The sequence below is a fragment of the Cryptococcus neoformans genome, chromosome 1, assembly GCF_000091045.1.
Source record: "Cryptococcus neoformans var. neoformans JEC21 chromosome 1, complete sequence".
NCBI classification, from domain to species: domain Eukaryota; kingdom Fungi; phylum Basidiomycota; class Tremellomycetes; order Tremellales; family Cryptococcaceae; genus Cryptococcus; species Cryptococcus deneoformans.
Window position 1 is genome coordinate 77,501 of NC_006670.1, and position 26,878 is coordinate 104,378.

At 47.8% G+C, this 26,878-nt stretch overlaps 6 protein-coding genes across 7 annotated transcripts; 3 read left to right on the forward strand and 3 right to left on the reverse strand.

The window, feature by feature from the left end:
- The first annotated feature begins 860 nt into the window (after nt 1–860).
- On the forward strand, nt 861–5,867 carry CNA00260 (expressed protein). Its single transcript, XM_024656138.1, has 12 exons — nt 861–1,484; nt 1,556–1,812; nt 1,868–1,994; nt 2,140–2,195; nt 2,520–2,583; nt 2,810–3,235; nt 3,290–3,456; nt 3,508–3,604; nt 3,656–4,334; nt 4,394–4,471; nt 4,526–4,703; nt 4,768–5,867. The coding sequence occupies exons 8-12, from the start codon at nt 3,528–3,530 to the stop codon at nt 5,232–5,234; spliced, it is 1,479 nt and encodes a 492-aa protein (XP_024512019.1). The 5' UTR covers nt 861–1,484; nt 1,556–1,812; nt 1,868–1,994; nt 2,140–2,195; nt 2,520–2,583; nt 2,810–3,235; nt 3,290–3,456; nt 3,508–3,527; the 3' UTR covers nt 5,235–5,867.
- Nucleotides 5,675–7,428, reverse strand: CNA00270 (sec14 cytosolic factor, putative). Its single transcript, XM_024656139.1, has 8 exons — nt 7,342–7,428; nt 7,262–7,296; nt 6,984–7,214; nt 6,613–6,905; nt 6,515–6,559; nt 6,442–6,443; nt 6,329–6,361; nt 5,675–6,253 (listed from the first exon to the last, which is right to left on the reverse strand). Exons 1-8 carry the CDS (start codon nt 7,345–7,347, stop codon nt 6,029–6,031), a joined length of 870 nt encoding a protein of 289 aa, XP_024511816.1. The 5' UTR covers nt 7,348–7,428; the 3' UTR covers nt 5,675–6,028.
- A 4,591-nt stretch (nt 7,429–12,019) lies between these two features.
- CNA00280 (alcohol dehydrogenase, putative) lies at nt 12,020–13,665 on the reverse strand. Its single transcript, XM_566462.1, has 8 exons — nt 13,483–13,665; nt 13,320–13,428; nt 13,175–13,269; nt 13,033–13,119; nt 12,920–12,976; nt 12,488–12,869; nt 12,267–12,439; nt 12,020–12,203 (listed from the first exon to the last, which is right to left on the reverse strand). The coding sequence occupies exons 1-8, from the start codon at nt 13,591–13,593 to the stop codon at nt 12,120–12,122; spliced, it is 1,098 nt and encodes a 365-aa protein (XP_566462.1). The 5' UTR covers nt 13,594–13,665; the 3' UTR covers nt 12,020–12,119.
- A 2,940-nt stretch (nt 13,666–16,605) lies between these two features.
- On the forward strand, nt 16,606–21,892 carry CNA00290 (conserved hypothetical protein). The gene is made up of 5 exons (XM_566463.2): nt 16,606–17,001; nt 17,076–17,408; nt 18,708–19,151; nt 19,206–20,690; nt 20,749–21,892. Exons 3-5 carry the CDS (start codon nt 18,758–18,760, stop codon nt 21,315–21,317), a joined length of 2,448 nt encoding a protein of 815 aa, XP_566463.1. The 5' UTR covers nt 16,606–17,001; nt 17,076–17,408; nt 18,708–18,757; the 3' UTR covers nt 21,318–21,892.
- Nucleotides 21,893–22,011: 119 nt separating this feature from the next.
- Nucleotides 22,012–24,425, forward strand: CNA00300 (sterol 14-demethylase, putative). The gene is made up of 9 exons (XM_566464.1): nt 22,012–22,276; nt 22,373–22,612; nt 22,667–22,744; nt 22,794–23,165; nt 23,213–23,385; nt 23,440–23,566; nt 23,621–23,634; nt 23,681–24,098; nt 24,157–24,425. The coding sequence occupies exons 1-9, from the start codon at nt 22,121–22,123 to the stop codon at nt 24,229–24,231; spliced, it is 1,653 nt and encodes a 550-aa protein (XP_566464.1). The 5' UTR covers nt 22,012–22,120; the 3' UTR covers nt 24,232–24,425.
- On the reverse strand, nt 24,395–26,728 carry CNA00310 (expressed protein). 2 transcript variants are annotated; one of them, XM_024656042.1, is made up of 7 exons: nt 26,661–26,728; nt 26,435–26,605; nt 26,156–26,360; nt 25,855–26,091; nt 25,389–25,779; nt 24,971–25,271; nt 24,395–24,795 (listed from the first exon to the last, which is right to left on the reverse strand). In XM_024656042.1, exons 2-7 carry the CDS (start codon nt 26,595–26,597, stop codon nt 24,539–24,541), a joined length of 1,554 nt encoding a protein of 517 aa, XP_024514114.1. In that variant the 5' UTR covers nt 26,598–26,605; nt 26,661–26,728; the 3' UTR covers nt 24,395–24,538. The 2 variants fall into 2 exon arrangements, with proteins under 2 accessions (XP_024514114.1, XP_024512021.1); XM_024656140.1 differs by having other exon boundaries at nt 26,435–26,728.
- Nucleotides 26,729–26,878: the final 150 nt, after the last annotated feature.

Here is a 26,878-nt window from a genome sequence, read left to right on the forward strand (position 1 = left end):
GAGGGTACAACCCTGAACGAGCGTATCGTAGTTCACTGGTACGAGGGAGAGGATAAGTACGCCATGCCAGGGGCGCAAGAAGCGATAGGAAAGTAGAGAAAAAGTGCAAAGACGAGCGTAGGAGAACGAATGTTTGTGCTTTTCGACCCACTCATGGCAGCCTGTTCAGCATATTCAGCAGGCTTCTTGGCAGCACGGTACCAGATCAAAGGTGACAATGGGCTGGGTGGAAAAGGTGGTCATAATCCACATTTAAGAGACGAATGGACTGTGAGTTCGACTTACTCTTTGGGGTCAGTTGCTACACAGACTTCGTCGGTGAAAGGGAACAAGTCAGCTTCTCTACAGATCCTGCCGATTTGTTTCTCTAGAAGGGCGCGTGTGTCGAAGGCTACTGCTACAGAAGACATGAGGGCAAAACTCGGGTGAAAAATGAAATGTGTCAGCAACGAAGAGAGAGTGCGAAAGATGTAATTGATGCACTGGGTACTTTGGTTGCTGTTCGAGGATGCAACGCATCCCACGGACGGTGGGAAGCTTGTACGTACTCTAACTATTGCCGAGCCTTAAATCCTCGCAGTCAGCACACTCATGATATCTGAAACCTCAAGCACATCGGTCTCCGAATCACACGGTTGAGGTGTTGCAGGTGGTCAGGGTTTATATATAAATATACCATACAAAAACGTAGATACAGAGATCCAAACCAATTAATGGGTAAATATGCCGACATCTGATCACCGAGTGGAAAATGTGGTGACGTGTAAGATACACAAAATCGAAGTCGGACCGAAAATGAGGGATGCAAACCCAAAATAAAAAAGCCGAAACAGTGCACGACCCTCTGCCCCTCTTTTGTCCTTGTTCTCCGCTTCTCTCAGGCTCTGCACCAGAATACGCTCCTTTTTCCGCACAATAATCCAGACTCTTCTGCAACATTGTCCATGTTCTACCAGCGCCAAGGTCTCCAGTGGGTCAAGAGAGGATGTTCTTCGTGCCGAACGGGCGGACGGCGGACGTTGGATGTGGCGACTTCACTCATCATTCACAAAAGTGTTCCAAAGGATGGAGTGCACGGACGCACGCAAATCCAAGGGTCTTACGTTTCAATATGTTTGTCTGGAACGCATTCGAACAGCGCACAGCGCACGACGTAGAGGGGAGCCAGGACTGAGCCAGAGGCAAAGAGCAAGCAGCGTAAACAGGCAGGCAGAAGCTCCAAGAGGTGGCTGAAACACGCGTAATGTGCTGAGGATCCTTGTCACGCACAGACAGGAACTATGGCCTTTGGGTGAGAAATTGCTTATTTCGGATGGCAGGCCGTTTGCCGCTCTCCTTACTTTTGCTTTCACCAGCTCGTCAATCGTCGCGCACTCAACATTCGTCGACTTTACTTCTTCTTTCGCATCTGTATCTCACAATCGTCGATTACTGGAACGAACACTTCAGCAGCCCATCAGTCCTAGGATAGTGACGTTTAACGGGTAAGCCGAATAAACGATTATCCACCGCAGAATTTGTGACGAGCAGGTGAATGATCGGTATATACTTAAAGGAGGCAATCAATCACTGCTCTACCATCAACATCGACGAAGCTATTGCAGTCTAGAATTTATCATTATAATCGCTTATTCGGTTTCCTTCTACGCTAGATTGAAAGCTTCCGCTTCACCCCTCACTACACAGCCACGGCAAAGGCGGAGGCGCTCGCCGAGGGACTCTTGATTTCTACCGTGAAAGGAGGACCGAATTCAGTGTGTCCAAATTGCTGTGTGCATCTTTCCTATTGACAGCAAGCTGCTGTTGTGAGCTGTTAGTTGACAGAATCACAAACTGCATATGTATGGCTGACAAAAGTGATGGACAGGGAGTAGAACACTTCTTTTCATGCTTTGATTCAACTGTCTACCATCATCAATTCATTCGACTTTTTGAATCATACCAAAGACACGGAAGCTGCGCCTTTGATCCGCTCTGAGGAATAGAGACATTTAGTGAGTGATCGTCGGTCAAATAAGCGGCTTTATTTCTCCTCGGTTAGTGATGTTTTGGTACGACGTGCCTTTTTGGAGTGTCCGATGATGGCAAATGAAGGTGTAAAATCGCTTGTCGCTTGTGCTGATGGCTTTCTTCGGACAGCTAAATCGTAGATTGTGCAACTAAAGGTAGCAATCCCTGTACAGGTCCAATAATCTGTAAGCTCCCTTCCTTCTGCTCCGCTTTTCTCTGTGCTCTCTGTCGTCTGCCGATGGTCCCATTCTCCTCACTCTCTCGTGATAAACTCATGCCTACCCATTGCCTTTCTTGCCTCTCTTGCCTAAGCAACCCTCCTTTCATTTTAATTTATGTCGTGCATCGGTTCCTAGACACCGCACAAGCAGACACTCGAACCGGGCGGCCAAATGAGGCGAGGTATTCAAATTTTGTCGGGCTTTACACCTACTCGGGAAAAAAAAACCTACCGGCGTGTCATGAGGCAATCTACAGCGTATCTCAAGCTGACTCTTCCTCATTCTCAGCATTAGGACACGTTCCTCTCGTATTTTACGCTACGTGTCGCTCACGCATAACTACGTAACGCAGGTGAGTAGTGTTTGCCTGAACTCTCCCTTCCGTTGGCTCTCCAAGTCAGTCATCTCCGCCTCTCCCGTTCTCCGTGCTCTATTTACCCATCCTTTCGCTGTGTATTTTTCTTACCTCTGCCCTGGAGGAGGCGCTTCTCTGCCCTTTTCCGCTAGCTTTCGTTCGGGACCAATCGAGCCGGTAATGCTACGGATGAGGCTAATGTAGGGTTCTGGCTGGTGTCTAGGGCTTGTCAACAGCATCGGTTACCGAAAGAGAGCCTTCTTAGTGTCTCTTTTCTCGTGTTGTATACACCTTTCGTTCACGCACAGATCTGGGTTGGAACGCCACTCATTAAAGGGTGCTCCCTGGCTTCATTCACCTTGCGTGTCACTCGCTGCCACCTCTTCTGTCAATATTTGAGTCTTTTGAGTATATATCAGAGCAGAGTAACTTTTGGTTTTTTTTTTCTCGTACTTCTGTTCCCCTTTACTCTTTTCTGCGTCATCTTCGGATATCCCGTCCTCGTCTATTTTGGCTTTCGGATCAAGAAGATAGGAACTCAGAGCTCATTGACGCTCTCTTCTCCGATCAATCAGCTTTCTCGTGCTTTTGACATCGCTTTAACACCCTCGTTCCTCTACCAGACGATCACCGCCTGTAGTCATCAACTGTACCTCCACTTCTAACGTCAGGACTTCATTCTCGAGCTAATCTCTTTGGCTAGTGACTCGATCCTCTCTTATCGATATTACGCCGCTCTGTCCATCTTTAGACAGGCCTGCCCTCTTCTGTTCCTTCATTTTATCCTTTCATGTCGACTGTCCTTGACACGCATTGCTTGAGCGCAACACCCTATAGCCACCAATAATACGCTTCAGGAGTATCACAAGGGTGAGCGCCTGTTTCTTTATTCTTTGAGGTATATCGCTGACGTACAAGCAGACGTAGTAGGAGCTTTTCCAATGAGCAACCAAAAAGAACATCAGTATTGGGAGGTAACCGCTCCTGCCATTGAAGCTCAGTCATCTTCACAGACAGAGTATGTCTTTGATCAAGGAAGTCAGAGTGTTTCACTGACTCAATGCCTTAGACTGTCCCCTGTTGGGCCTCAGGGTGTGGACTACAGTCCCTCTCAATCTTTACCACAAGTCCCTGACAGTACTCCGCCGCCCAGTGGCTCACATACTAGTTCCGGCATATCCTCTACTTACAGCTCCATGATGCTCCCTCCTTTACGGATGACCCATGACCCTCGGAACCTTGTACCATCACCATTATCCAGCGGCCATCCTCAGATGTACTCCTTGAGACCACCACCACCGAATTCCAGTCCTAATCAGATACAAGCGGAGTTCTACTACTCTTACTCTATGCCTTACCCGCCGCGGCCACCAGCATACAGCGGTCACATGCCTGCCCACTCTGGCTCTTCGTCAAACGGCCCACCAGAAATCTTCACCCCTGTATCGGCACACACTAATAGCTATAGATTTAGCTACCCAGGACAAGGTACCATCCAACCATATCTTTTCTCTCCTTGGCAAGGGCAGGATCGTCAACTACCAGGTGCTCCGGGATCAAATTTTGGTACATCTGAAAGGAAAGGCTCCCCGGATAGCAGTACGACTACGGGAGAAAGATGGGACCGACCCTCGCCCAATCAAGTAGGGGCTGCGTCGCCACTGACAGAGCGGAGTACAAGTGTCGATGAAAAGGATTGTAAAGGAATAAGTTATACGGCTGATGCGGAAGTTAAACAGACGCCACAAGTATGTAAAATGAGTTTCCGGCGGCTTACTGAAGTCAGACGCTGACGAGATTTTACCAGATGAAGAGACAGTGTTTCAACTGCACGAACCGTAACCCCCCGAGCTGGCGAAAATCTGTTCTCCACCCAGGAAAAATCGTGAGCAGAGCCCAACTCACCTTACAGTCCTCAGTCTAACCACTCCTTATACAGCTTTGTAACAAGTGTGGAATCTTTGAGCGCACCCACCACCGGCCTCGCCCGCCTCAAAACGACGATCAAAAGCTTCGCAAAGCTTCTACGTTGTCCAACTCCATCCACCGGCGGGAAGCTCCTCCACCTTTGCAGAACGCTAGGACCGAGCATAGCTCAGCATCTCCGCGCAGCCCTTGTAAGTTTTTCGCCTGCCTCGCCATTTCCAACCGTAACAGAGGGATTCGGCTGACAGTCTCCAGTCTCCGGCCCTCAGTCAACCCCTATGTCTACAAGTCTCACTTACCCACCCATGTACGGATCTCCTGATCCCCTTCAGGCCTCTGGTGGCTACTTCCGTCGTTCAGCAACTCACCAGCCCACCCTTGGATCACCCGAGCGTTCACCCTTCAGTCACTCTATGATATCTCCCAACCTATCTTCTTCTGCTGAAGATCCAAATGCGATGAGCGGCACTGCAAGCCGGCATTATGGTTATCAACACAGTGTGAGCTCGCCCTATGCGCACGCTTATGCCAGCCGAAGAAGGTACGCGCCGACTGCGAGGGGGATGGTGAGCAGTCCGAGTATGACGCCTGGTGCTTTTAGCGGCGCGATGGGGCCGGTGATGACTCCTATTAGCGGACAAAGTCAATTAGGATCACAGACTCCCGCTGCTGGTGAGGAGAGGCAGCCCCAGCAAGGACAGGAGGATAATGACTCTGCATAAGGTCCCACAGTACTGCTCTTGAGCTAAAGCAGGTCACTACTGTAGTGAAGAGACTTGACGCTCGAGGCTTCCCCGCCAAATGGCCATTTCGCGCCATGTTTCCACCAGTTTTTCCCGCCAGATTAATCAACCATGCACATACACGAGTAAACGGCAACAGAACTTTCTATTCCTCCTTCCCGACTTAGAAATAACAAACATACACGGTCCCAGAGCAGACGACTAACCATCGAAATCGTCAACATGTCTTCTTTTTCCCTATTCACATGTCTATCGATCCATCTTTATGCCAAAGCCGATATGGAAAACCCCAAAACAAAGTACCACATATAAAAATTCTTGAGCTTCTTTTCTTCAGTGCCTCTTCTCATTTTACTGTACTTTCGTTTCATTCTTATATTTATGCATTTTTGAGGAATCTGGTTATGATTCGAAGTTTGGCTTACTTTACCGTCTCATTTAGTTATGACAGTTGTACGGCCTGGAACGATAGTAGATTTTACAGTGATTTTCCTTTCCATACCTGAGACCTTTACTTTTCTCTCTCTATTACCACGTGACTCTTTCCATTGTTCATTTAGTCTCCGTAACGCACAGTATAGGCTAATGATCCAATCTTTCAATGCATCCAGTGACTCAAAGAGTATGAGGTCATGTAAACAAGGCCACATTAGTGGCATGTGTAAGATGTCATACATTTTCCAACTCTATTAAAACCATATACAACGTCTTCCCCCAAAAAGTCAGAAACAACAAGCAGAGAAGCATTCTTTATCCCACTCCTTACACCTATCTCAGACAGCCGTCGTCGTACTCACATTCCAGGGCCCTGCATCACTCATTTCACACCCGACAGGGCATTTACACGTACCCCCCAAATCAGCGGGCAAGCTTTCGGCGGGGATGTACTGCAAAAGCTCGGGCTTGTAATTTTTGCCCAAGATGTGGATTTTGCGGACAGTGGCTTCGTCCAGCCAGGGTTTAATGAGAGACCAGACGGTTGAGAAGAGATATGGTGCCTACCAGTGACATGCGAAGCGTAGCAGTCAGCATTTTAATCAAGATAGATACTGATTGAAAGAAGAAAAAAATACATTGATGATAAACATGTGTCCCATCACTTCGGGCTAGTAGATGATCAGCATTTCGCTTAATGAGACGCGATGGTGATTGCCCATCATGATTATGGCCCAAAGTCTGTGCTTACGTCTGAAATTTGCCGAGAAAAAGATTATCAGCACGAGACTATTGAGCGAAAGGGGAAAAAGGATGTTACTCACAGTTGTTTTGGCCGACGGCGCTGGCTGCTCTGACATAATCTTTCACTACACACTCGCATCAGACTGTCAAGCTCAGTGAGTCGCTATTTCAAAAATACCTTTGTAAAATGTAGAAATACCGGCATTGTACAGATCCAAAATGGTACAGCTAGTTTCCACAAGATGACCCGTCATCTTCGATGAGGCAGGCAGCCTATCCCTCAAAAACTTCTCATATTCTGAAACCAACCTCTTCAGCTGTCGGTCTTGCGTTGTGATGGCATAGAGTTTGTTGATATCGAGCTTGCCGAGTTGTTCAATATATACAGGTCGGCCGTCATTGTCGGTTTTATGGTAGAACTGAGGGTAGTACTTGACCACTTGACTTTGTTCGGGGTAGTCGAAGCCATTGCTGCATAACCACCAGTCAATTTCTTGACCTATCTTATGCCGCCAGTCTCAGAAATGGAAGGAATAGCTTAAAACTTACGCAGCAATCTCATCCGCTCCAAACTGCTTTCTCCATTTTTCATTGTTCGCCCACATCAACTTGGCTTTGGGCAGGTCAAATTTTCTTGCCCGCAGGAAACGAAGTAATGTCTGGTCGTCAAAACGGTTGTACCCGATTCGCTGAACCAGAGCTTCCCAATCCGCCGGAATGAGTTCTTCGGTAGTGAGCTCTTGGCGAAATTCCTTCAAAGCAGTTTCTTGAGCCTCAGAGCTAAAGTCGGATTAGCTGAGCCTCGAATGTGCTCAGGAAAGACAAACAGATGGCCCGGGTGGCCGGAAAGAGGATCATAGGCCTGTGGTGGATAAGCAATAGATCGACACGATACTCGTGAACTTACGCTCATATTACCACTCAGTGGTTTTAGTCAAAAACAGTTAGTCTTCAAGAAGATAGAAGAAAAAAAAACAATGAACAGAACGAAAAATGAGATCCGTTGAATTTTTATTACATTCAAACAGCCTGGCCTGCGCCATCATCATGGCTGTCAGAGTTCGTCATCACAGGTGGAGCATCATCTGCGCACCTCTTTATAAAGTGACTTTAGGACCCGCCTCCACCTCCATTTATCTGATCCCGCGCCGTCCGATAAGGAAGTCCATATTTGGTTCCGCAGGCCATCACGCATAATGCGTATGACGGAAGTGTAGTCCTATATAAAGTATCTAAGTAGCGACACGAATGGACAACAAAACACGAGCCATGAGCCACAACTCCTCATGAAGACGATTGGGCGCTATCTCAGTCTTAGCCGGAACTCAGGGAAGAAGCATTGATGCGGCAGCAAACTATGGGGATCTTGCCACTATTAGGATGGTGGTGGGATGGAACAGCCATTGATCGAGCGAAAGAACAATACAATAATGGTGAGAAATGACATTACGAAAGTGACAGTGCACGGAAGTAAAAGGCGTGAAGGGAACATCAACATGAACGAAGGAACAAAAGCGAACTTGTAAGGGGGGAGTAGTCTGATGATCGATGAAGCTCTAAATAGCTGTTGTGGTGTGTAGCTGTTTCGACACTGGTTCTTACTCCTTCTCAGCTGGTCGTAGAAGGGCATAGATGATGGTGCCAGGTAAGAATATCGATCGTTTTAAGTACATATGAGTTAAAAAAGAATGGCAATCTGCGAAAATCATGAGACAGTTACAGTTACATACGACGTCTGTCAATCATCGTCAGTGTCGCTCCTTGTTCCTTGCGACGGTTTTCGTTCGTCAGTTGAAAGCACAATCCTCAGCTTGTATAGCCTTGACCACTAAGTATCAAGCAGCACTTACCATTCACCAGCACTCAGCGCGACATCATCTTTGGCTTATTATTTGTCACATATCTACCAGCAACCGTCCTTCGATTTACGTTGTTGTTAGATGTCAGATGTTATACATGGTATTGTCCAGGCTGTTTCAGATCTCCGGGACAACATAGGATGCGTTCGGCAACCGCTGGATAAATGAGCGATTCCAAAAAGTGCTGGCAGTTGAATCGATTGCTAAATATTTTACGAGCTCAATTAATAATCATTTTTTTATTTTCCGATTTTTTCATAGGTCGCCGAACGCGCAAAAAAAAAAACGCACTCTGACCTTGAATGAATAACGAAGAGTGTTGACTGATGTGTAGTGTGAAGTACGAGTAGTGTAAACAGCTGACGCTCTCATCACTGTCTGCTGGCAACAATAATGATGTCTGTGAGAACATGAAGTGTCATTACGGGATACATACTCTGATGATAGACGGAGAATGCACAGTAGTCAGCCGATACAAACTGAAGTTCGCAAGCCACTGCGTCGTCGAAGTTAGGACCCATTTTTATTTTTATTTTTTTACCAACGCTGCCGAACGCTCCCTACTATTGCTGAGATGGAATCAGGGATTAGATTAGACTCATTAGAGGGTCAAGTTAGGAGCATTGCTTACATAAGCTTTCCAGTTGATGAGCCCCGCTATCAGTGTAATTAGTAGGAAATAACTTCCTCTTTTTCATCCGAGACATTGATTATTAAGAGCTAACCGCAACGCTTATGATACATTAGACCTTGCGAGAGTACACATTAAGAGCATCTGAGAGCAGGAGATAGGGGACGACGACAATAAACGTGTGAACGGGAGGGAAGCAAGGAGGCGCCGCCGCCCCTATACATAGCGGGGAGAAGGAGCGGATAGGCCAGTCACGCACCAGCAGCCAAATGATCAGTGCTTTATTACATATCAATCACGAGCACTCACCACTACGGCTCAAACAATTTCACTCTCTAATATAATATGGTTGGTGACAAACCAGAGACATGAAGAGACAAGAACCAGAGACATATGATGATACAATTACTTACTCTGCCTTTGGCATGACGTACGAACCACAAAACAGCAAAAACCCTGCCTGCTGACTCGGAACTGAAAAGAGCGCTTGAGCAAGAGAAGCGACGAGCAGTAATCCTATGTCTCTTGAAAAGCCAGCCTAGTCTGGTACCGCGCCCTCCCACCATTACCGCCTTCGCCAGCTCACAGCCACATCGAGCTACATGGAGCATGGCGGAGCTCCACTGCGGTAAACAGTTGCCGTTTCGTCGTCAATGCATTCGTCGGTCGTACTCGTCAGGTTTCTGAGGTCCGAGACGCTCTTGTTCCCAGACGTACCAGGAAGTTTTAGGCTGTTTTGCTTAGAAGTGTCCCTGATACCCTTGTAATTTGGCGGAGACGCCCCTGCCGTCAACCCGACTCCCCCGGATATTTCTTCTCAGGGATCAACGGCTCCTTTCTCTTCGGACACAAACCTCGCAGGCCGAGCTCTCAACTTCCGACAACCCCCGGGACTTTTCTGGTCGTTCGTTCTTCGCTGTCTTCCGTTTGCAGAACTTTAATTATCTTCCTTCGCGCCACCGTCAACCAACTTTCAATCCAATAACATTCTCCTCGTCCAATCCTTCTTTCTGTTGGAGTTAGCGAGAACATGTGAGCATGGTGCCTGGATGGAGATGCGGTGGCAGCAGGAAGGAGAGATCAGAGATGTGAAGGGACGTGGTAGTTCTTTTCTTTGTATATCTGTTAAGTAGGTTCCTGGTTCTTTCTTTCTTCTTATACAGCAAACTAGTATTACAACACTTCCATTGTGACATTCTCGCGGACTCAATAAAATGCCCCCATTCATTAGCTGAAAACGCTTCAAAGGGCTGCATTGCGGGAGATTATCGGCGAATGGTAGATGATAGAAGTATAATATCTAACCCGATTGCCGCTGATTATAATTTGACTCCTCCTTTGTTACCTCTTGATCTGACATCCTGATACCTTAGGCCTGATACACATGCATATCATGCCGACGTCTGGCACTAGGATCTGATGTCTGAGGTCTGAGCTCGCCTTGCCTAAGCTCTAAGAAGCTTGCAGCTTCGCTCCGTCCGCTCAGCGGTCTCAACTTGCAAGAACTTCGATGCGAGAAGAAGCGAAAGGCGAAGGGCCATGTGTAGGGGAAGGTAAAGAATATGAGGTAGTCAAGTTTGTACGTTCTTGGGCAGATCTCGGGACACACGCCATAAGCCTATAACGCGCATATGCAATGCAGAAAAATTTGTAACTTATCATCAGTTGCGAGATCAACTTCAAGATTCAGCATCCTCCAGTTGTTATTCCATATCTCCCTTGAGATCAGGTCCCAGGTATTCAGGTTTGAACATGAAACTTGAGAACCTAAAAAGGCGAGAAGTGTGAAGCATGGGTAAAGATATTACAGACCAAAGAAGTCGAACAAGAGCACAGTCCTGTCTCAAGAGATTTGCTGGGTCTTGCGGGCCGTAGCTGTATTAGCTGCAAAATTTCTAATTGCAAAGATGTACCATAGGCTACAGGCGACGGGCGACGGACAATGGGACTACCATCATGACGACATGCTCCCCTCCTTTTCCGCATATGCTTCGCTCAACACCTACGCCATCTGCAACTGTCATTCCTCACCGACCAACGATATTTGGGAAGAGTGCATCCCTCTTCTTGATTTGAACGCCTTCTGGGAAAAGATCCGCCCCCTTCGCTCAATCAGCCGAGTAAGTTGTGCCACACAGTCTTGAAGCCAGATAATTCTGCCTAGCTACTCTTGAAACATGTTACGGCGGACTAGGGCTACTGTCACGCTATGTCGTCGCCCTTGTCGCTAGAACCACAGTCAATGAAGCGGCTGAAGAAGTCGTAAAAAAGGTATGTATGTCAACGGCTCCCTGAGACCCGAAGACAGACGGTTGAGGAAGGCCCGTTTATATGGCACAGCTTGCAAGGTGCGAGAAGATATGGGAACATCAGCCAGAGGGACTGCTCGATGGAAGGAAAGGAGGAAGTTCATGCTAGAACATTGCATGCAATGTTCTCGGAGCGGCCATCTCCAATATCTTACTACCCGCTGCTATCGCTCGACGATGCTTTCATTTCCACCAGCCTCCACGACTCATACTCATTCCTTACTCCATCTACCCCAACTGCCCTGCCGGCAACCAAAGGAACGCCGCGGCCACGAAGGAATCTGCCCAGGTCGAAGCACACACTTTCATGCCCTGCACAACTGCATCGTCTTCCTCTCACACTCTAATTTGCCAGCCTGCCCAACATCGTCACCCTCGAACACCTTACAGACAAGCGGCAATGGCGAAATAATGTGCGAATCCTAGGACGAGCCCGATGAGATCCCGTAGATTACGATCAGAAGATTTACTCTCTCCATCAATACAGCGCCCGGCCCATCACTGCCAATAGACGTGAACCCGGGGAGTCAATCTATGACTTTGTCCTTAGCCAATGCCTCAAGTCGCTGCGAAACCGGACAGTAGCCGTCACATTCAGGCCCCTCATCGTCTCAAGCGAGGTTTGATTGAAGAGAGTACAGAGGAGGAACTTAAGAGTTTAGTAAATTTGAAATGAATGAACAACGGTCTTCAAACAGTGTGAGCTGTAGGATCTGTATTAGGCTTGAATAGGGGTCGAATTTGGGAACAATGTTCTCGTATATCGTATACATACGCCACGCCACGTTAATAAGATTGGTTTTGCTTTCGTCCGATGTCAGAACAGCGACTTCCTTTTTCTGTCTGCCGTAGACCCGAGAAACAGTGATGAAGGCTGGATAACGCCCTACACGGTGACACATATCTTGCCAAAATGCTTGCCATCAGCCATGTACTGATATGCCTCCTTCAGGTTTTCGAAGTCGAAAACCTAGTAAAATATCAGCCCTTTGGTTCTTTAGGCTTTGAGTCCCTTTGAGTGTGTAGAACAAACCTTGTCTATGACAGGTTTGACATTGCCGACTTCTAATGCCGAGATCATTCTCTTCTCGTCCTCACGGTTGCAGACGAAGACTCCACGGACATAACTTCCGGAATATAGGATAGTCTGCGCCAGGTCCTCTTCCAAAATCTCCTTGGGTATGTCTTTATAGGTACTAAGGTAGCCTATCCGCCAAGGATGAGCAATAATCTTGAAAAGGGAACCACTCTTACCTGAAACGGCTACAAGACCTCCTCTTCGGGTGCTCCTGATACTCTTGCCAATTGTTCCTCTGCCGCCAATCTCAATAACGAAGTTCGCTCCCTTCCCCTCAGTGATCCTACGCACTTCTTCATCCCATTTGTCTATCCTGGAATAGTCAATGGTATGAATTGTATCGGCAAAGTTACCCTTGACGAGAGGTTTGAGAAGATCGACTACGCGATCAAGCTTCGATTGGGACGAAGAAGTGACAATGACCTTTGCGCCAGATATGAGGGCAATTTGAGCAGCACAAAGAGAGACACCGCCGGTACCGAGGCAAAGAACAGTATCACCAGACTGAAGCCGAGGATGATGGGAATAGAGACTGCTCCAGGCAGTGGCATATGCGATCTGACATTATTAGCATTATTACGAAATTGTGGGAAGTCATGACAATTCACTGCTAAGGTTGAGGCATCTTGGTGCGAAAAACTCTTCGGGATCTTTACAGCTTCTGACTACGCTAGGGAGTCAGCCAAGCTTACGATTTGAACAATACTATTTCAAACTTTACCTGGTCGCAGACGAAATACTCCGCTGCAACCCCGTTCCTTGCTCCACCAATCCCTCTGTTCATACTGTCCAATGTCACATCTTCATCCTGTTCGCTACCCATCAGCCAAGACGATTACTCCATCTCAAACAGGTCAACTTGCCTGATGATGTCCTTGGAATATAATGGGCGTGACGCGGTCGCCAACTTTGAAGTCGGTAACATCATCACCTACAGCGGCAATCTCTCCGCTTGCATCTTCCTATGCTTCAGTAAAATAACCTGCAAGTCACATGGAAATTACACACCAGAAACTGGGACAATTCCGTCGGGGATTGGATGTGGAGCTGGATATTGGTTAGTAGCGATTTGCAAATCACGGGCGTTCAAAGACAACGCTTTGATATTTATCAGAATCTTTTATCCAAGTGAGATTTAATATACGACCCAGTAGCGGATTGTTGCACTTACCTCTGTCGATTTCTTGATTTGCGGAAGAGGAGCACCTTGCTCAAAGGTGATACCGCTCAAATCGTTGCGGTGCACGAGGACGTATCTTTTCATGGTCTTAGGAGAACTCATCTTGGCAGTTTTCTAGAAGGGGATTCTACGGAGGGAGCCAGAAATCTCTCCTAGTAAGTATCAGTGTGTATGTACTGTACATAAGTCAGAAGTACATGCACCTCGCTCACGCACTGCTTTGTAAGCAAGTGCGGCCCGGTTCGTAAAAAGTGGAGGCAAGTCATTTCTTCCATGTCATCAGATACGTCACTTCCAACTAAGGACAAGCAGCAGAGAGATAACTTGAGTTAACAAGGAAAAGGGTGAACATACCGAAAAGCGACCTCAAATATCGTTAGAGATTTGCAGCAGTCACCATCCTTCCAAAACTCGCCAAATACAGTAGCGGAAACCCACAATTTACTATGAGATAATGTGTTACGTATGCAGATAGTACAATCATACAGCAGTAACCAGCAATGATGATATATGGTACATACTCGTTCTTCGGTAAGTAGTAAGAGAATCGTCCTCCGACGACATTCGACGTCCGAAGGTCGTCGACGGGCGTTAGACGGCAAGTGATAAAAAACGATAATAAGCGAGTCACGAACTACAATGACAAGGCGATATGGATCGAGACTGAACACTGGTGGAAGTAGTGGAATCACGGAATCAGGAGTTAGCATCCTACTAGGGGCTGGAGGCTAAAGACTACTGATAGATAGCAGTGCTTTCTGTCCGTCGTAGACCTACCAAGCACCAAAACAAGGGATCAAAGGAAGGATGAGAATATATTACAGGTTAACAACTGGGTTACAGGTTACAGAAGAATGCCTCGTCAGCGGGACGGGTATGATGGTATTATTATTACTATGGATGGTGAACTGTGATATAAATATAGATATTGTGTTGTGGTGGTGGATGGGAGGAGGGTTAGCTACATGATGACACGGGAATGATGGTGGTATGTAGGAGCCAAATATAGCAAGGTCGTTCCCAGCATTTGAAGCTTATTACACTCCATCTACAAGGGCGAGATCAGTAGTCAGTAGAGATTAAAGAGACAAGACAAAAGGACAATGCGGATTAGCGGGGAGAAGTTTAAACGTCGCGTGGGAGGCTTCTTCTTGCTTGCGAGACGTTAAATTTGGCTCGTTCGGTTAAAAGCCGATACCTTGGATGTAAATATGACATGTACCTTTTCTAAGTTCCTTAATGCGTCGCGCGTCTTTTTTGGGTCCCAGAATAATCTCCTGCACCCTTTCGTCCTTTGCAATTTGTAACTTCAGTTGCCCTGCAGACTGCAATGAAAAGCGCTCAGCGTTGTGGACTCGTCTGCGGTGCAAGGAACGACTATGGAAGTAGTGGGTATGGAATATGGAGTATGAGATACAAGCATAGCTTCTAGACAACAGGTAGAGCTGGTAACAGGTTGCAGGCAGCCAGCAGGTAACAGCTAGACTAATAATAAAGGGACGGCCCTATTTAATTTGTTTGTCGGATATGGGATATTCAGCATCAGTGATCTGCTTTGGAAGCTTTCGAACATCCTGTGTAATCACTGGAACTTTGAGAACCCTGGATTTCGGAGTAGAATGGATGATGATGATGTCAAAACGCAATACGCAAGCAAGGGCCGAAGAGCATAAAGCCATGAACCGTAGCTCGTAGCGGCAATAGCAGAAAGATTTGAGACTAGAGAAAAGAAAGAACAATTATTTTTGATTAGAGGCTGAGGTTATTCATCTTTTTGATCGACTATAGTTCATGGTTCATGGACTAAATAAAGGACGGAAGGTTTTTGGCGCGCGAACATATATCCCTTTATTTTTCATTACTCCTGCCGGCCGTCTTGAGGATCTGAGCTTTAAATTACATGTTATTTGGAAGTACGTGTGGCGCGTGGTTGCTTCCGTCCAGATAATGAAAGAAGTGGAGCTAAAATGGCAAGATGGGCTCGAGAAGAGGAAGTAAATGATGGCGATGCAGTGTACATGTCATAGCTATTGGACGGAAACGTTTAGACCGAAAAATAAGCATGCTGGTATCATCAGTCGTCAGCAAGCAAGTCAACGAGTTTAAGACCCCAGATCTACAACCCCATATGTCAGTGGGGAAGGTCCGGCAGAGTCGGCAAAGATGTTGGAGATTTACTCGAGATAGAAAAGACACATTCCAAATTGTCTTCATCCAGAAACCAAAAGAGATGAGAGGATGATGACACTTTATAAAGAAGCATAGATGACGATATGGTGTGTGCCGCGGGTGTGCCGCCGTGATACCTACAGAACTATTAAATAATATTTGTCACTGCCCGGTGAAATCATCATTATTAATCTTCTACTCTCTGTTTTGCCACCTTCGGTGGCATGGGACGTTGTTAACATCTGACGTCTGACTTGTTTGACGTTGGTTTGTGTTGTAGGAGCATTGGAAATGCGATCCGCAAGCTGTAAAAAAAATTGTCGCTACTACGTACACAGCAGACTGCAACTGAAAAGGCGAAGAAAACTGTTGACTGGCAATGGTGGTCAAGTAAGTCGCACGCAGAGAATTTTTTTCTGATCTCTGCATACGAATGCTATACTTGATTTTCGCGTTTCTTCGTACATCAACTGCCACTGTTACTCGCCACTTGTTTGGTCTTTGAGTTGGTCCTTCGTTCTGCTTCCGCATCACTTCCCTACTTCTGCTGATTGTCGCGTTTGTCGGAGGGTCGGACGTCAGGCGTTCGGATGAAAAACATGAATAAAGTCAACTGATAAATGACTTGAAAGGGCGTAACGTAACGCCTCTAAACTGGAACCTGGAACTTACCAGGAATCCGGCCAGGAAAGGAATTAGGAATCAGGAAAAATAGAACTTACTATGAAACTCGCGGCCAGAGGTGACCGCACCATTTTTTCAATTTTGCCTTTTGCCTCTGGTGTCCTTCGCTGCATGTAATCTCCCCCGCCACCCCTCATGCTAGGCACCATAAGGGCCGCTCATCCGCTCGCATGCTATATGCATCGTCGCTGCCCTGTTACATCTACTATTGAGCATGAAACCTACATGTTGAATCTTTCTTTTCCTTTTCGACTTTCAATAGAAGAAGGGTCCCATCATACGGCTGTACTTAATTGACGACTCTCCCTTTTTATTAACCTCTTTTGACACATTGTCGCCCGCGGCCGCGCACAGTCCCATCGGTCTTCTTTCACGTCAAACCATTATTCGCTATCAATCAACACTCTTATCTCAGGCGTTGTCTACCTGCAGGCTCAAAACCTTTCGAACCAGCGCAACAAGCAATAAAGCAAGCTTGATTGCAGATTGCAGCCCACTCCGATCATCAACGAAAAAAGAAGTGGAAAAGTCCACCTGCTTACGACATATTACCCTTTCCAAAAACGCGATCGACCGCAAATTAACGAGCGACACCAACGCTTTGACCTTTCCATCTCTCTTTCCCGTGTCGATCCCAGCCCCCATGATTGTAACAGTGTGCGTCCACTAAAAATTTCTAGTTGGCTCAACAGCCATACAACAGACTATTTGCTAACTCAACATCACCGCAGTTTGTGATCGATTTTTCATATCGACGGTGATTTGACTCCTTTCAATCGCGTTGCCACCACCTCTCGTTATCCTCCCATCATTTTTATCTGCGGACGATCCATTTGATCGTACCTATCATCCATCTTTTATCTCTTAATTCGGCCTTTTTTCCGGATTTTACACCACCGCCGCCATATCAAGTCTCACATCAACGGGCCGACTCTGGAGGCAGCAGAGCAGAGACAGAGGGTCAAAAGGCAGAAAATCCAAGTAGTTCGCCACCATAAGAAGGGAGAATCAGATCTTATTGATATTTGCTATTGGTGCTCGGGACTCTGTTCAGAGCGATCAAGGTGAGTCTCCCTTCTGTCGTCTGTCGTTTATCGGTTGTTCGGCTCTGGTTGGATGGTGGGTGCGCGTGTTGTGTTTGTTTATGTGTGTATGTGCTGGAAGCATGCTCAATTTTATTGATCATCACTCTGGGTGCATCAGTGATACTTGCTGTCCTTTTACACTCCGAAAGGCGAGCACCCATGGCTTGAAGAAGTCATCGGGTGTTAGAAAGTTGGGACAGCCTTTGTGCTTGTCCGAAGGGCGATAGGAAGCCGACTTCAGTATCTGATATCGAAAACGGAAGTCGACTCCACCCCAATGGAAGGCCCGTGTATTTAACGATCAATGACTTTCATCATCCTGCGACGTCCTAGTCCTGTCTTAGTCTGACTAAAAGCGGGGGGACCATATGAGCGACACTAAACCGTGACACGGTCATGGGTCCTTGACAGCCTGGAGCAGGTACCACCGATTGACTAGCTGGGTATTTCCGGCCGTATCATCGGCTGTGCTTGTCTCTCACGACTCGTATCCGCCTGCGATTTCGATGTGCCATCGTCGCGCAGAACACCCAAAGCGGAGCGCAAGGATCGGCAGCATTAGTGGCTGTGTGGAGTGATGTGAGGAAGACAAATGGCGATTGTTCTCCACAGCCTATGACGACCGCAGCACATCTCAACATCAGTTCGTTTGGGCTCTGTCGTTTGTCTTGGTCTACTGTTCTGTATTGCTGGGTGTGACGAAAATTAAAGCACGGTCGCTGACTTAGAGTATCCATATTTACTCGAACCCTCTAATATTTTATCTGCCTCGCTACTACGCCTTTCATTTTCACTACTGTCCACTGCAATTTTTTTGCTACGATTTTTTGATAATCGCCAACATCGCCCATTGCAATCACCACTGCCTGTCTCAACAAAACTTCCTCGTGCCCTTGCCTGGTTATTGGCCAATCCCATCATCTGGTCTTATGTACGCGCCGTCGATCCTCTGGGCTGTCGTACGGATCTTGACCATCTTCGCTATCGGTACAAACTCGCGGTTGCCAATCCCTCCTTCAACGATCTTTCTCCGGTGGAAACCCACTTCCCGCGTACCTCAACGGCTGCTTCTGTTTCACCCACTCCAATCATCCTCGATCCCCTTACCGCATTGAACCTCCTTTGCGTCTTTCATTCCCCCCGGCGCGCCTCGCCCATTAACGACTCCTTTTGCATTGTAAATCGTACACCTTCGAAATATCATGTCTCCTTCGCCGCACCTCCATAATCTCTCCCCTCGGTTTTGTCCACTGCCGACTCTATTTTCTGACTATTCAGTAAGCCCAGCGTTGAAGTTCGAGCACAGAGTGCCTAGCAGCTCCCTCGGTATGGTCTCTGTGGAACAGTACAGATCTCAACGAACATCATATTACCCTCCGCCTCATTCGCCCACATACGTATCACCCACCAGTACGGCATCGCCTGTCTCAGGTGCTCCCATTTTTACTTTCCCATTCCAACAACCAGACATCTCGTCCCCAGTAGGCAAGATGGCTCGACGTCCATCCCGCGCTGATCCTATGGTAAGAACGGAGGATGACATGTATGAAGAGGATGATGGCTACGGGGAGCTTGGACAGAGACATCCTTTGAGACGAGGGAAGGAAGATATGAGGGAGGAAATAGAGGCGAGACCTGGACACGAAGTGAATCTGACTCGGATTCGAGAACGCGGAGAAGGTATGAGCCTGCCTGGAATCAAGACCTTGCTTGGCGTAAAGGGTAAGCGATGGCGATTGAGATAAGATTGGGTTCCTGCGCTAAGGTCTTGTATAGAACATCCGTCCGGATCATCGTCTCTCTATCATTCACCATCGCTCCCGTCATTGGAAACAAATTCTCCTACAACTTCTCCTTCTTCCGCACGCACTTCTAGGTTTTCTTCTTTTACATCGTCCACTGTACCCGAGCTGTCAGCTCCCGGGTGGTGGGCACCTGAATTCGAGAGAAGCCCCTTCCACGCCGTCCCCTCCCGCTCCGACTCCTTTTCCAGCGCACAACTTCACATCGTTGACGAACACGATCAAAAACGTCGTCGTTCGGACGTTCCTCCTCTTCGTGATGTTGAGGAGTCTGCCAGATTAAGATGGCAGGCTCAAAGCAGAAACGCATCCTTCCCTTCCTCATCACCACATTCCTCTGGTCGTACTACACCCACCAGCTGGTCATCAATGAGAAACCGCCTGCATCCTCCAATTTCTTCGTCCCCTAGTGTGGCGACCGTCATGGGTCGGGGATCAATATCAAGTACATCTGGCGCAATGTCACCGCCCATCACTCGTCGAGCTAGTCCAAGTTCGAGAAATCCAAGTTTGGTGGGTGGACAACTATCAAGACATTTTGCAGACCTTTCAGCTACAGACAGCCAGCGGGGTTCAATATCTGGTGCAGCTGGCCCGCCAGAAAGACGAATATCTGTCCAAGCACCTTCAAGTACCACCCCCATCGACCTAGATCGTGCACCTATCTTGCCCCCATTAATATCTCCTGAAAATGAAAGGCCCTCTATGCCATCTGCGTCTTTTTCTCTCCCATCTATACGGCGGTCTTCGTCTACATCTTCGGACTGCCTACGGCGGCATTCCAACACTCAACCTACAACGCCTGATACGACAGGGCAGCCTGAAGTTCGTCGCTCATCACTGACGGAGATCATCATGGCGAGGAGTGGGGATCATATTGCGATGAAAGAAGGGCGGTATGCTTTCTCAACTGAAGAGCGGCATGGGAGCTTGGGAATGGAGAAACGTGCGGAAACTGCACTTGGTCTTGCGCCTATCCCGCTTCAATCCAAAACTTCAGTTCAGTCACTTGCTGGAACGAGCAGCGATACGCCCGCCTGGAACCCTCAAGGAAGACGAGAGTCTACCGAATCAATATCGTCCGCCACAGCTCATCTCGCTATCAACTCTGAAGCTGAACGCGAGCGTACTGCATCTCTTCGGGGTCGAAAGCGATCGGCAGACATGCGCGATGATAGTGAGCCCAGGGCAGATCCGTCTCTTGTTGGAGTCGGTGTCAGTGTCAATGTTGGTGCTGGGGATCCAGGTTTACGAGGGATGGAAGTATTGGCAGAATCTGCAAGGAGAATTGCTGCTGCAGAAGAGGAACAAAAGGCGAAGAATGTGGAGGAAGAAGAGGTTGAAGAGGCTCAGGAGAAGGATGAGGTGCCAGAGAAGACTGGAGGGCCCAAGTATACTTGTACTTATTGTGTCAAGACGTTCTCAAGGCCTAGCTCCCTGAAGATACATACCTACAGCCGTGAGTTCCTTTCGTTTGGTAGGCCAGAATTAGTGACATTGGCGCTGACGACTTGTAGACACTGGTGAAAGGCCGTATATCTGTAACGAAGCTGGGTGCGGGCGCCGTTTCTCTGTGCAATCCAACCTCAAGCGTCACGCCAAGGTGCATCAAGTTGGACCATTAGGTGTTAGCGCTCCTGAACCCTCAGTCCCTCCTACAAAAGCTTCCAAACAACCTACACATCCTTCCAAACCTAATGAACATTCATCTCCACACCCGCCCCCATTACACCATCATCAATCGCATCATCGAATGGCTCAGCCTCTCCCGCCCCCTGTGATGTCCGGCCCTATGCCTCCTCCAGGGGGCTATCCTTTCTTCCCTCCGAGTTATCCGCCCTTATCAATGAATGCCATGCCCGGCCCGCCTCCACCGGGGAGCACTCCCGGAATGGCGCCACCGCCGGGGTATTATATAGATGGAAGGTATGCGGTCGCTCCACCTCCGCCAACTAATGGGATGCCTCATGGAGGATATGTGCAGTATGATATGCCAGTGCCAACGCACGATGGGAAGGATGAAAGTGGAAGAGATAATGGGAAGGGAAAGGAGAAGAGCAGAAAGAGTAATTCGAAGGAAGAGTAGAAAAATTTCATCAAATAGAGGAAATCCGTGTTTTAGATCCTCTGGAGCTCCAAGGTGTAGACGATCATTGTATAACATTTAGTGGTTTCGTTATTCATTTGTCTGTTTGGGCCATAGTATATATCCCCCCGTATAGAATGACAAGTTTACGCCAAGCCTTCTGTATCCTTTTTTTGTGTTGATCATCGAATGCATCTCGGTACAGCAAATGACAGCCATCACCTCATCATATGCAGCAACAACGAGCTGGTTTTTCAAACTGAATCTTGAGTGGGCGTTTCATTAGTAGCTGCTCACCACAACTGTGGACGATCTTCTCGAAACCTCCCCACTGCGTTTCCAACGTCGTCGTATTGGCTCTGATCTGTGGGTACCGAACTCTGTGGATTACTGTGCTGTGCTGTCCCTCCCGACAAGAAAAAAATTCACCAAGCTCGGATGGCACCGCTCCCATCCCTTTTTGACTGATGAATTAGATTACAACGAACAGTAAGGATGATTGCACGACGGTACATGATCAAACGACAGCCCCGCTTTGTATGCACGCCCCTTCCGTACATACCCGCGTGGGCTCGCTTCGCCCATGGATGCAGACAGTTTCATAGACAAAATGAAATAAATGATGGAGGAAATCGGACGCAGGGGACTTAGTGTTTTCAGGAACCCAAAACAAAATGTCGTTCCACCTTGTGCCCGCACCACCAAAGTAGTGGTATTTTCATCGTCGAACCATCTTTCGTGTCTTTCACATTTATTTGTTTCGTCTTTCCACTCCCGTTTTACCCCCTTCAACTCACCCAGCCATGTCGGCAATCATCCCCCAGGTCCAGCAACTGCTGGGACAAGTGGCCCAATTTTTCCCACCGTGGTTCGCTGCCCTCCCCACCTCCTTGAAAGTCGCGATCGCCGTCGTCGGTATCCCCGCTCTCATCATTGGCTTGAACGTTTTTCAGCAACTTGTACGTATTGCATTGATGGGATTCAGCTCTTTCCCCATGCTCATTGGATTCCCAAGCTGATCACAAGCTCCCTGACGCGTTATTCATCCGTCGCAGTGTCTTCCCCGTAGAAAAGATCTTCCTCCTGTTGTCTTTCACTACATTCCCTGGTTTGGCTCAGCCGCTTACTATGGTGAAGATCCCTACAAGTTCTTGTTCGAATGCCGTGACAAATATGGAGACTTATTCACTTTCATCCTTATGGGTCGAAGGATTACCGTCGCGCTTGGTCCTAAGGGTAACAACCTTTCTTTGGGTGGAAAGATTTCTCAAGTCTCTGCCGAGGAAGCCTACACTGTAAGCTTATATGCTTTACTGGCTCAATATGGCTTACTTATTATCGCTTGGTAGCACTTGACTACTCCCGTCTTTGGCAAAGGTGTTGTTTACGACTGCCCTAACGAGATGCTCATGCAGCAGAAGAAGTTTGTGAGTGGATACCATTCGCAGCTTGATTCGCAAGCTCACTATTCTACAGATCAAGTCCGGTCTTACTACCGAGTCCCTTCAATCGTATCCTCCTATGATCACCAGCGAATGCGAAGATTTCTTCACCAAAGAAGTCGGGATTTCTCCCCAGAAGCCTTCTGCTACCCTCGACCTCCTCAAAGCCATGTCCGAGCTCATCATTCTTACTGCGTCTCGTACTCTCCAGGGAAAGGAAGTTCGTGAATCTCTTAATGGTCAGTTCGCCAAGTACTACGAGGATCTCGACGGCGGTTTCACTCCTCTCAACTTTATGTTCCCCAACTTGCCCCTTCCCAGTTACAAAAGGCGAGATGAGGCTCAGAAGGCTATGAGCGACTTTTACTTGAAGATCATGGAGAACAGGAGGAAGGGTGAAAGTGACGTGAGTTGATTTCAAGTTGTTGAAGGAGAAAAGTCTGATTTGAGTAGCATGAGCACGACATGATTGAAAACCTCCAGAGCTGCAAGTACCGAAACGGTGTCCCTCTCTCTGACCGTGACATTGCCCACATCATGATTGCTCTTCTTATGGCTGGCCAGCACACTTCCTCCGCTACTTCTTCTTGGACTCTTCTCCATCTTGCTGACCGACCCGACGTTGTGTACGTTTTTTTGGAGAAATTTTGAATGGCGAAGCATAACTGACGAGGATGTAGAGAGGCTCTTTATCAGGAGCAGAAACAAAAGCTCGGTAACCCTGACGGTACTTTCCGAGACTACAGATACGAGGACCTCAAGGAGTTGCCCATCATGGACTCTATCATCCGAGAAACTCTCCGAATGGTAAGTCATCCCGACTTGTATTTCCGATACCTTACTAACCAAATCCACTTCTAGCACGCTCCCATCCAGTAAGCCACGGACGCCTCCTTTATAAACTGTACTAATATATAATAGCTCCATCTATCGAAAAGTCCTTTCCGACATCCCCGTCCCTCCCAGTCTTTCCGCCCCTTCTGAGAACGGCCAGTACATCATCCCCAAGGGCCACTACATTATGGCCGCCCCTGGCGTCTCCCAAATGGACCCTCGTATCTGGCAAGACGCCAAGGTCTGGAACCCTGCCCGATGGCACGATGAAAAGGGATTTGCCGCCGCCGCCATGGTCCAATACACTAAGGCGGAACAAGTCGACTATGGTTTCGGTTCTGTCAGCAAGGGTACCGAATCTCCTTACCAGCCTTTTGGCGCCGGTAGGCACAGATGTGTCGGTGAACAATTTGCGTACACTCAGCTTTCAACCATCTTCACCTATGTTGTGAGGAATTTCACTTTGAAGCTTGCTGTTCCCAAGTTCCCCGAAACCAATTACCGTGTAAGTCTTTGTGTTCCAATCTATCATTGGGATGATTTGCTGATTCTTCATTGTGTAGACCATGATTGTCCAACCCAACAACCCCTTGGTTACTTTCACCCTTCGAAACGCCGAGGTCAAGCAGGAGGTATGAAGTGCACGCATACATAAGAACTAGATGGTGCGAGTTTTAGTACGAATTGAAAGAAAGGTCATGAAGTCATAGACGATATCAATGGACCATTTTCTTCTTTTTTTCTGATGATTTACCCAGGGCGAACATTTCCTCATCGTTTTGTTTGGTGATTTTTACGATGTCCTTGTCCGATGCATAATTATATTCATGACCACCACTTCATATGTGTCTTTCTTAGCAGATGATATGGCTACAAAATTGAAGTGCTACACTGGTTAGATCCCTTGACCCTTTCCTTTTTGTTCTTCGTTGCTACCGCGTCCTCTCATTCCCACGCCTCATCATACCCCAACTGACTTCTATCCCATGCGCCCTCCCCGCCAGGCGCCATCGTCGTCATTATGGCACCCGCAGCTCTCAAGAACACACTGCCATCAAGCTTACTCATACCCTTAACCGCCTCCTCTTTATCAACCCCCCTTCCTTCTTCTTTGTAGGTACCCGGCAAGCCACCTGGAGGAGAGTTACCGAGGAGGGAGGCGTAATGTGCGAGTGAGCGGATCGACTTTATCACGTGAGAATCTGGCGGATTGTAATGTTAGTGTCAAAAAGTTGCGAATCAGACAATGATAAGGTGGTCTCGAGGGGTTGGGATTGATCTTGCCCTATCGGACGGATGGGTGGCAAATATGAATCATTCGAGAGGGAGGAAGAGAGGGAAGAAAAAAAGTGATAAAGGCAAACAGAAGGGACATACCAGGGTAAACCATCGCACTCTCCACCAAACTCAACCACGCATTCCTCTCTTCCTTCTCCCCCTTCCCCAACGCCTTATCCTCTTTTACCAATTTCTTTAGGGCATCTTCACTTCCTTCGGTATTGATGGTAGGGTAAAGGTCATACGACATGATTAGCTCCGGATCAATTGAGGGTCGTCCACGGGCAAGAGCGGTGTGGAAGGCTTCGAGGATGTACCGCCTTAAAAGAGCTCGACGGAAGGACGGAGGTAGGCGGGAGAGATAGGCGGGGAGGAAGATGGAAGAAGTTAGAGCGTGCATCTAAAACAGACGAATTTGACGTTCCGAAAAATTAAAATGAAAAGAAATTGCGGAATTAGTAACGGTACCCAGGGCAGAGTATAGGACGTTGATGTAAAGGGGTAAGGAGTGACTTACAAGGAAGAAATCAACTCGGATCTCCTTGCCTTTCCTCCCAGTCGCACACGCCAAAAGGGTAGCGAAAACTGCAATCTCTTCAAACTTCTTTTGCCATCCGTTTGGTCCATCTGCGACCTCTTCGTCAGACAAACTCCATCGGTCTACGATCGCTCGCAGCTCTTGGGCTTTGGGACCGTTGACAGATGATTTCAGTTGGTCGTTGACCATGGATTTGGGGTCGTAAGGCTGGGGTGTGAGAATGGGAGAGGATATGAGGGAGGTGTAGATCGAGAGGAGGGAAGGGGAGGAAGAGGGACGAGGAGAGGAGGTGGTGAATAGAGGTTGGATATGGGAAGGGGGGATGACGAGGTTGACGATCACATCTGGGTGGACGGCGGCCTCTGCCAGTCTAGCAGCCGAAAGATCTCAGCAGCTCTTCTCATGGTAGATGGAGCCTAAAAGGCTAGGGGTATCGGAAACTCACCCTTCGGCCAAAACTACTCGATCGTTGAACTCTAATCCAAACCCAATATGGATAAAAGGATGTATTGCCCCTGCCAAAAGCCGGTTGAACATGTTGGGAGGACCTTGATCTTTACTAGAGGGGTCGGTAAAGATCTCCCAATTAGCTTGAGGGGAAAAGATGTATTCTTCGAGAACACCTTGAGGACCGAGACGTGCGATTTCATCGTGGAAGAACACCAGATAAGGGGCATAGCATCTGTGTCCGTACCGTCAGTTGCTTACCAGAGAAAACAAGAGCCGATATCATATATTTTGCTCACCCTTTATTCCCGAGATGATTGCCCCAATCTTCCCTGGTTATTCTCTTGGGCACCTTGGTTTCATCGACATCCTTCCTATCAGGACCTGCGGGATCTAGCGAAACGAGATGTGTCTTGTCATGATTCCAACAGTCGTGGATCAATTTGGGTGGCGCTCCAAAAGCATAACGAGAGAAGACAGAGTGAGGGAAGTGATTGTGAGCGACTAGGGCGGCGATGCATCCCGTTAGTTCTGTTCTCGAGAGATTTTGGAGACAAATCATTAGCGGAAATGCTTACAACGCCTCGATTCATAGATGTCATACCCCCTGTTATTCTCTTCCAGAACTTCTCTCACCGCCTTGGTGCTGTCCCAGGTAATCCCTGGCCACTTGAAGTATGCCGAAGGTTCAGCAGTTGAGGTCGGAAAGTTGCTGGCAAACGAAGGAGGTCGGGCGGACATGGCGGTCACTGTTCTTCTTTGGAAGGATTGGTGGATAGTTTGAGATATGCAGATATTTCTTACCTTAGGTGGGAAGGGGCCCATGTGTTGAGTCTGAGGTGGAGCGTGGTTTGTTGTGAATGCGGCCGTTATTATACATCATGTCAGAATAATGGAAAAGCACATGAAGAAATATGACCGAGGGTGCCACACCGATGGGATGAGGTCATTCAATTGTCCGGTAAAAATCATGCGTCGCCCCGTCGCCGACGGGCTGGTAGTCGACCAATCATTCGCATTCC

Excerpts from the sequence above, each read along its gene's own strand:
- CNA00260 (XM_024656138.1), top strand. The coding sequence starts at position 3,528 with ATGAGCAACCAAAAAGAACATCAGTATTGGGAGGTAACCGCTCCTGCC. Across the intron at positions 3,605-3,655 it reads CAGTCATCTTCACAGACAGA|ACTGTCCCCTGTTGGGCCTC; the intron begins GTATGTCTTTGA and ends TCAATGCCTTAG. Across the intron at positions 4,472-4,525 it reads TTCTCCACCCAGGAAAAATC|CTTTGTAACAAGTGTGGAAT; the intron begins GTGAGCAGAGCC and ends CTCCTTATACAG.
- CNA00310 (XM_024656140.1), bottom strand. The coding sequence starts at position 26,681 with ATGGGCCCCTTCCCACCTAAGGTAAGAAATATCTGCATATCTCAAACT. Across the intron at positions 25,780-25,854 it reads CGAGTAGTTTTGGCCGAAGG|ACTGGCAGAGGCCGCCGTCC; the intron begins GTGAGTTTCCGA and ends TTCGGCTGCTAG. Across the intron at positions 24,796-24,970 it reads GAGTGCGATGGTTTACCCTG|ATTCTCACGTGATAAAGTCG; the intron begins GTATGTCCCTTC and ends ACAATCCGCCAG.
- CNA00300 (XM_566464.1), top strand. The coding sequence starts at position 22,121 with ATGTCGGCAATCATCCCCCAGGTCCAGCAACTGCTGGGACAAGTGGCC. Across the intron at positions 22,277-22,372 it reads TGAACGTTTTTCAGCAACTT|TGTCTTCCCCGTAGAAAAGA; the intron begins GTACGTATTGCA and ends CATCCGTCGCAG. Across the intron at positions 24,099-24,156 it reads TCCCCGAAACCAATTACCGT|ACCATGATTGTCCAACCCAA; the intron begins GTAAGTCTTTGT and ends TTCATTGTGTAG.
- CNA00270 (XM_024656139.1), bottom strand. Across the intron at positions 7,215-7,261 it reads TCCGGCCACCCGGGCCATCT|CTCTGAGGCTCAAGAAACTG; the intron begins GTTTGTCTTTCC and ends ATCCGACTTTAG. Across the intron at positions 6,560-6,612 it reads TATTTCTACATTTTACAAAG|TGAAAGATTATGTCAGAGCA; the intron begins GTATTTTTGAAA and ends GCGAGTGTGTAG.
- CNA00290 (XM_566463.2), top strand. The coding sequence starts at position 18,758 with ATGGTCTCTGTGGAACAGTACAGATCTCAACGAACATCATATTACCCT. Across the intron at positions 19,152-19,205 it reads GACCTTGCTTGGCGTAAAGG|AACATCCGTCCGGATCATCG; the intron begins GTAAGCGATGGC and ends GGTCTTGTATAG. Across the intron at positions 20,691-20,748 it reads GAAGATACATACCTACAGCC|ACACTGGTGAAAGGCCGTAT; the intron begins GTGAGTTCCTTT and ends GACGACTTGTAG.
- CNA00280 (XM_566462.1), bottom strand. The coding sequence starts at position 13,593 with ATGAGTTCTCCTAAGACCATGAAAAGATACGTCCTCGTGCACCGCAAC. Across the intron at positions 12,870-12,919 it reads AAGATGCCTCAACCTTAGCA|ATCGCATATGCCACTGCCTG; the intron begins GTGAATTGTCAT and ends TAATAATGTCAG. Across the intron at positions 12,204-12,266 it reads TCAAACCTGTCATAGACAAG|GTTTTCGACTTCGAAAACCT; the intron begins GTTTGTTCTACA and ends ATATTTTACTAG.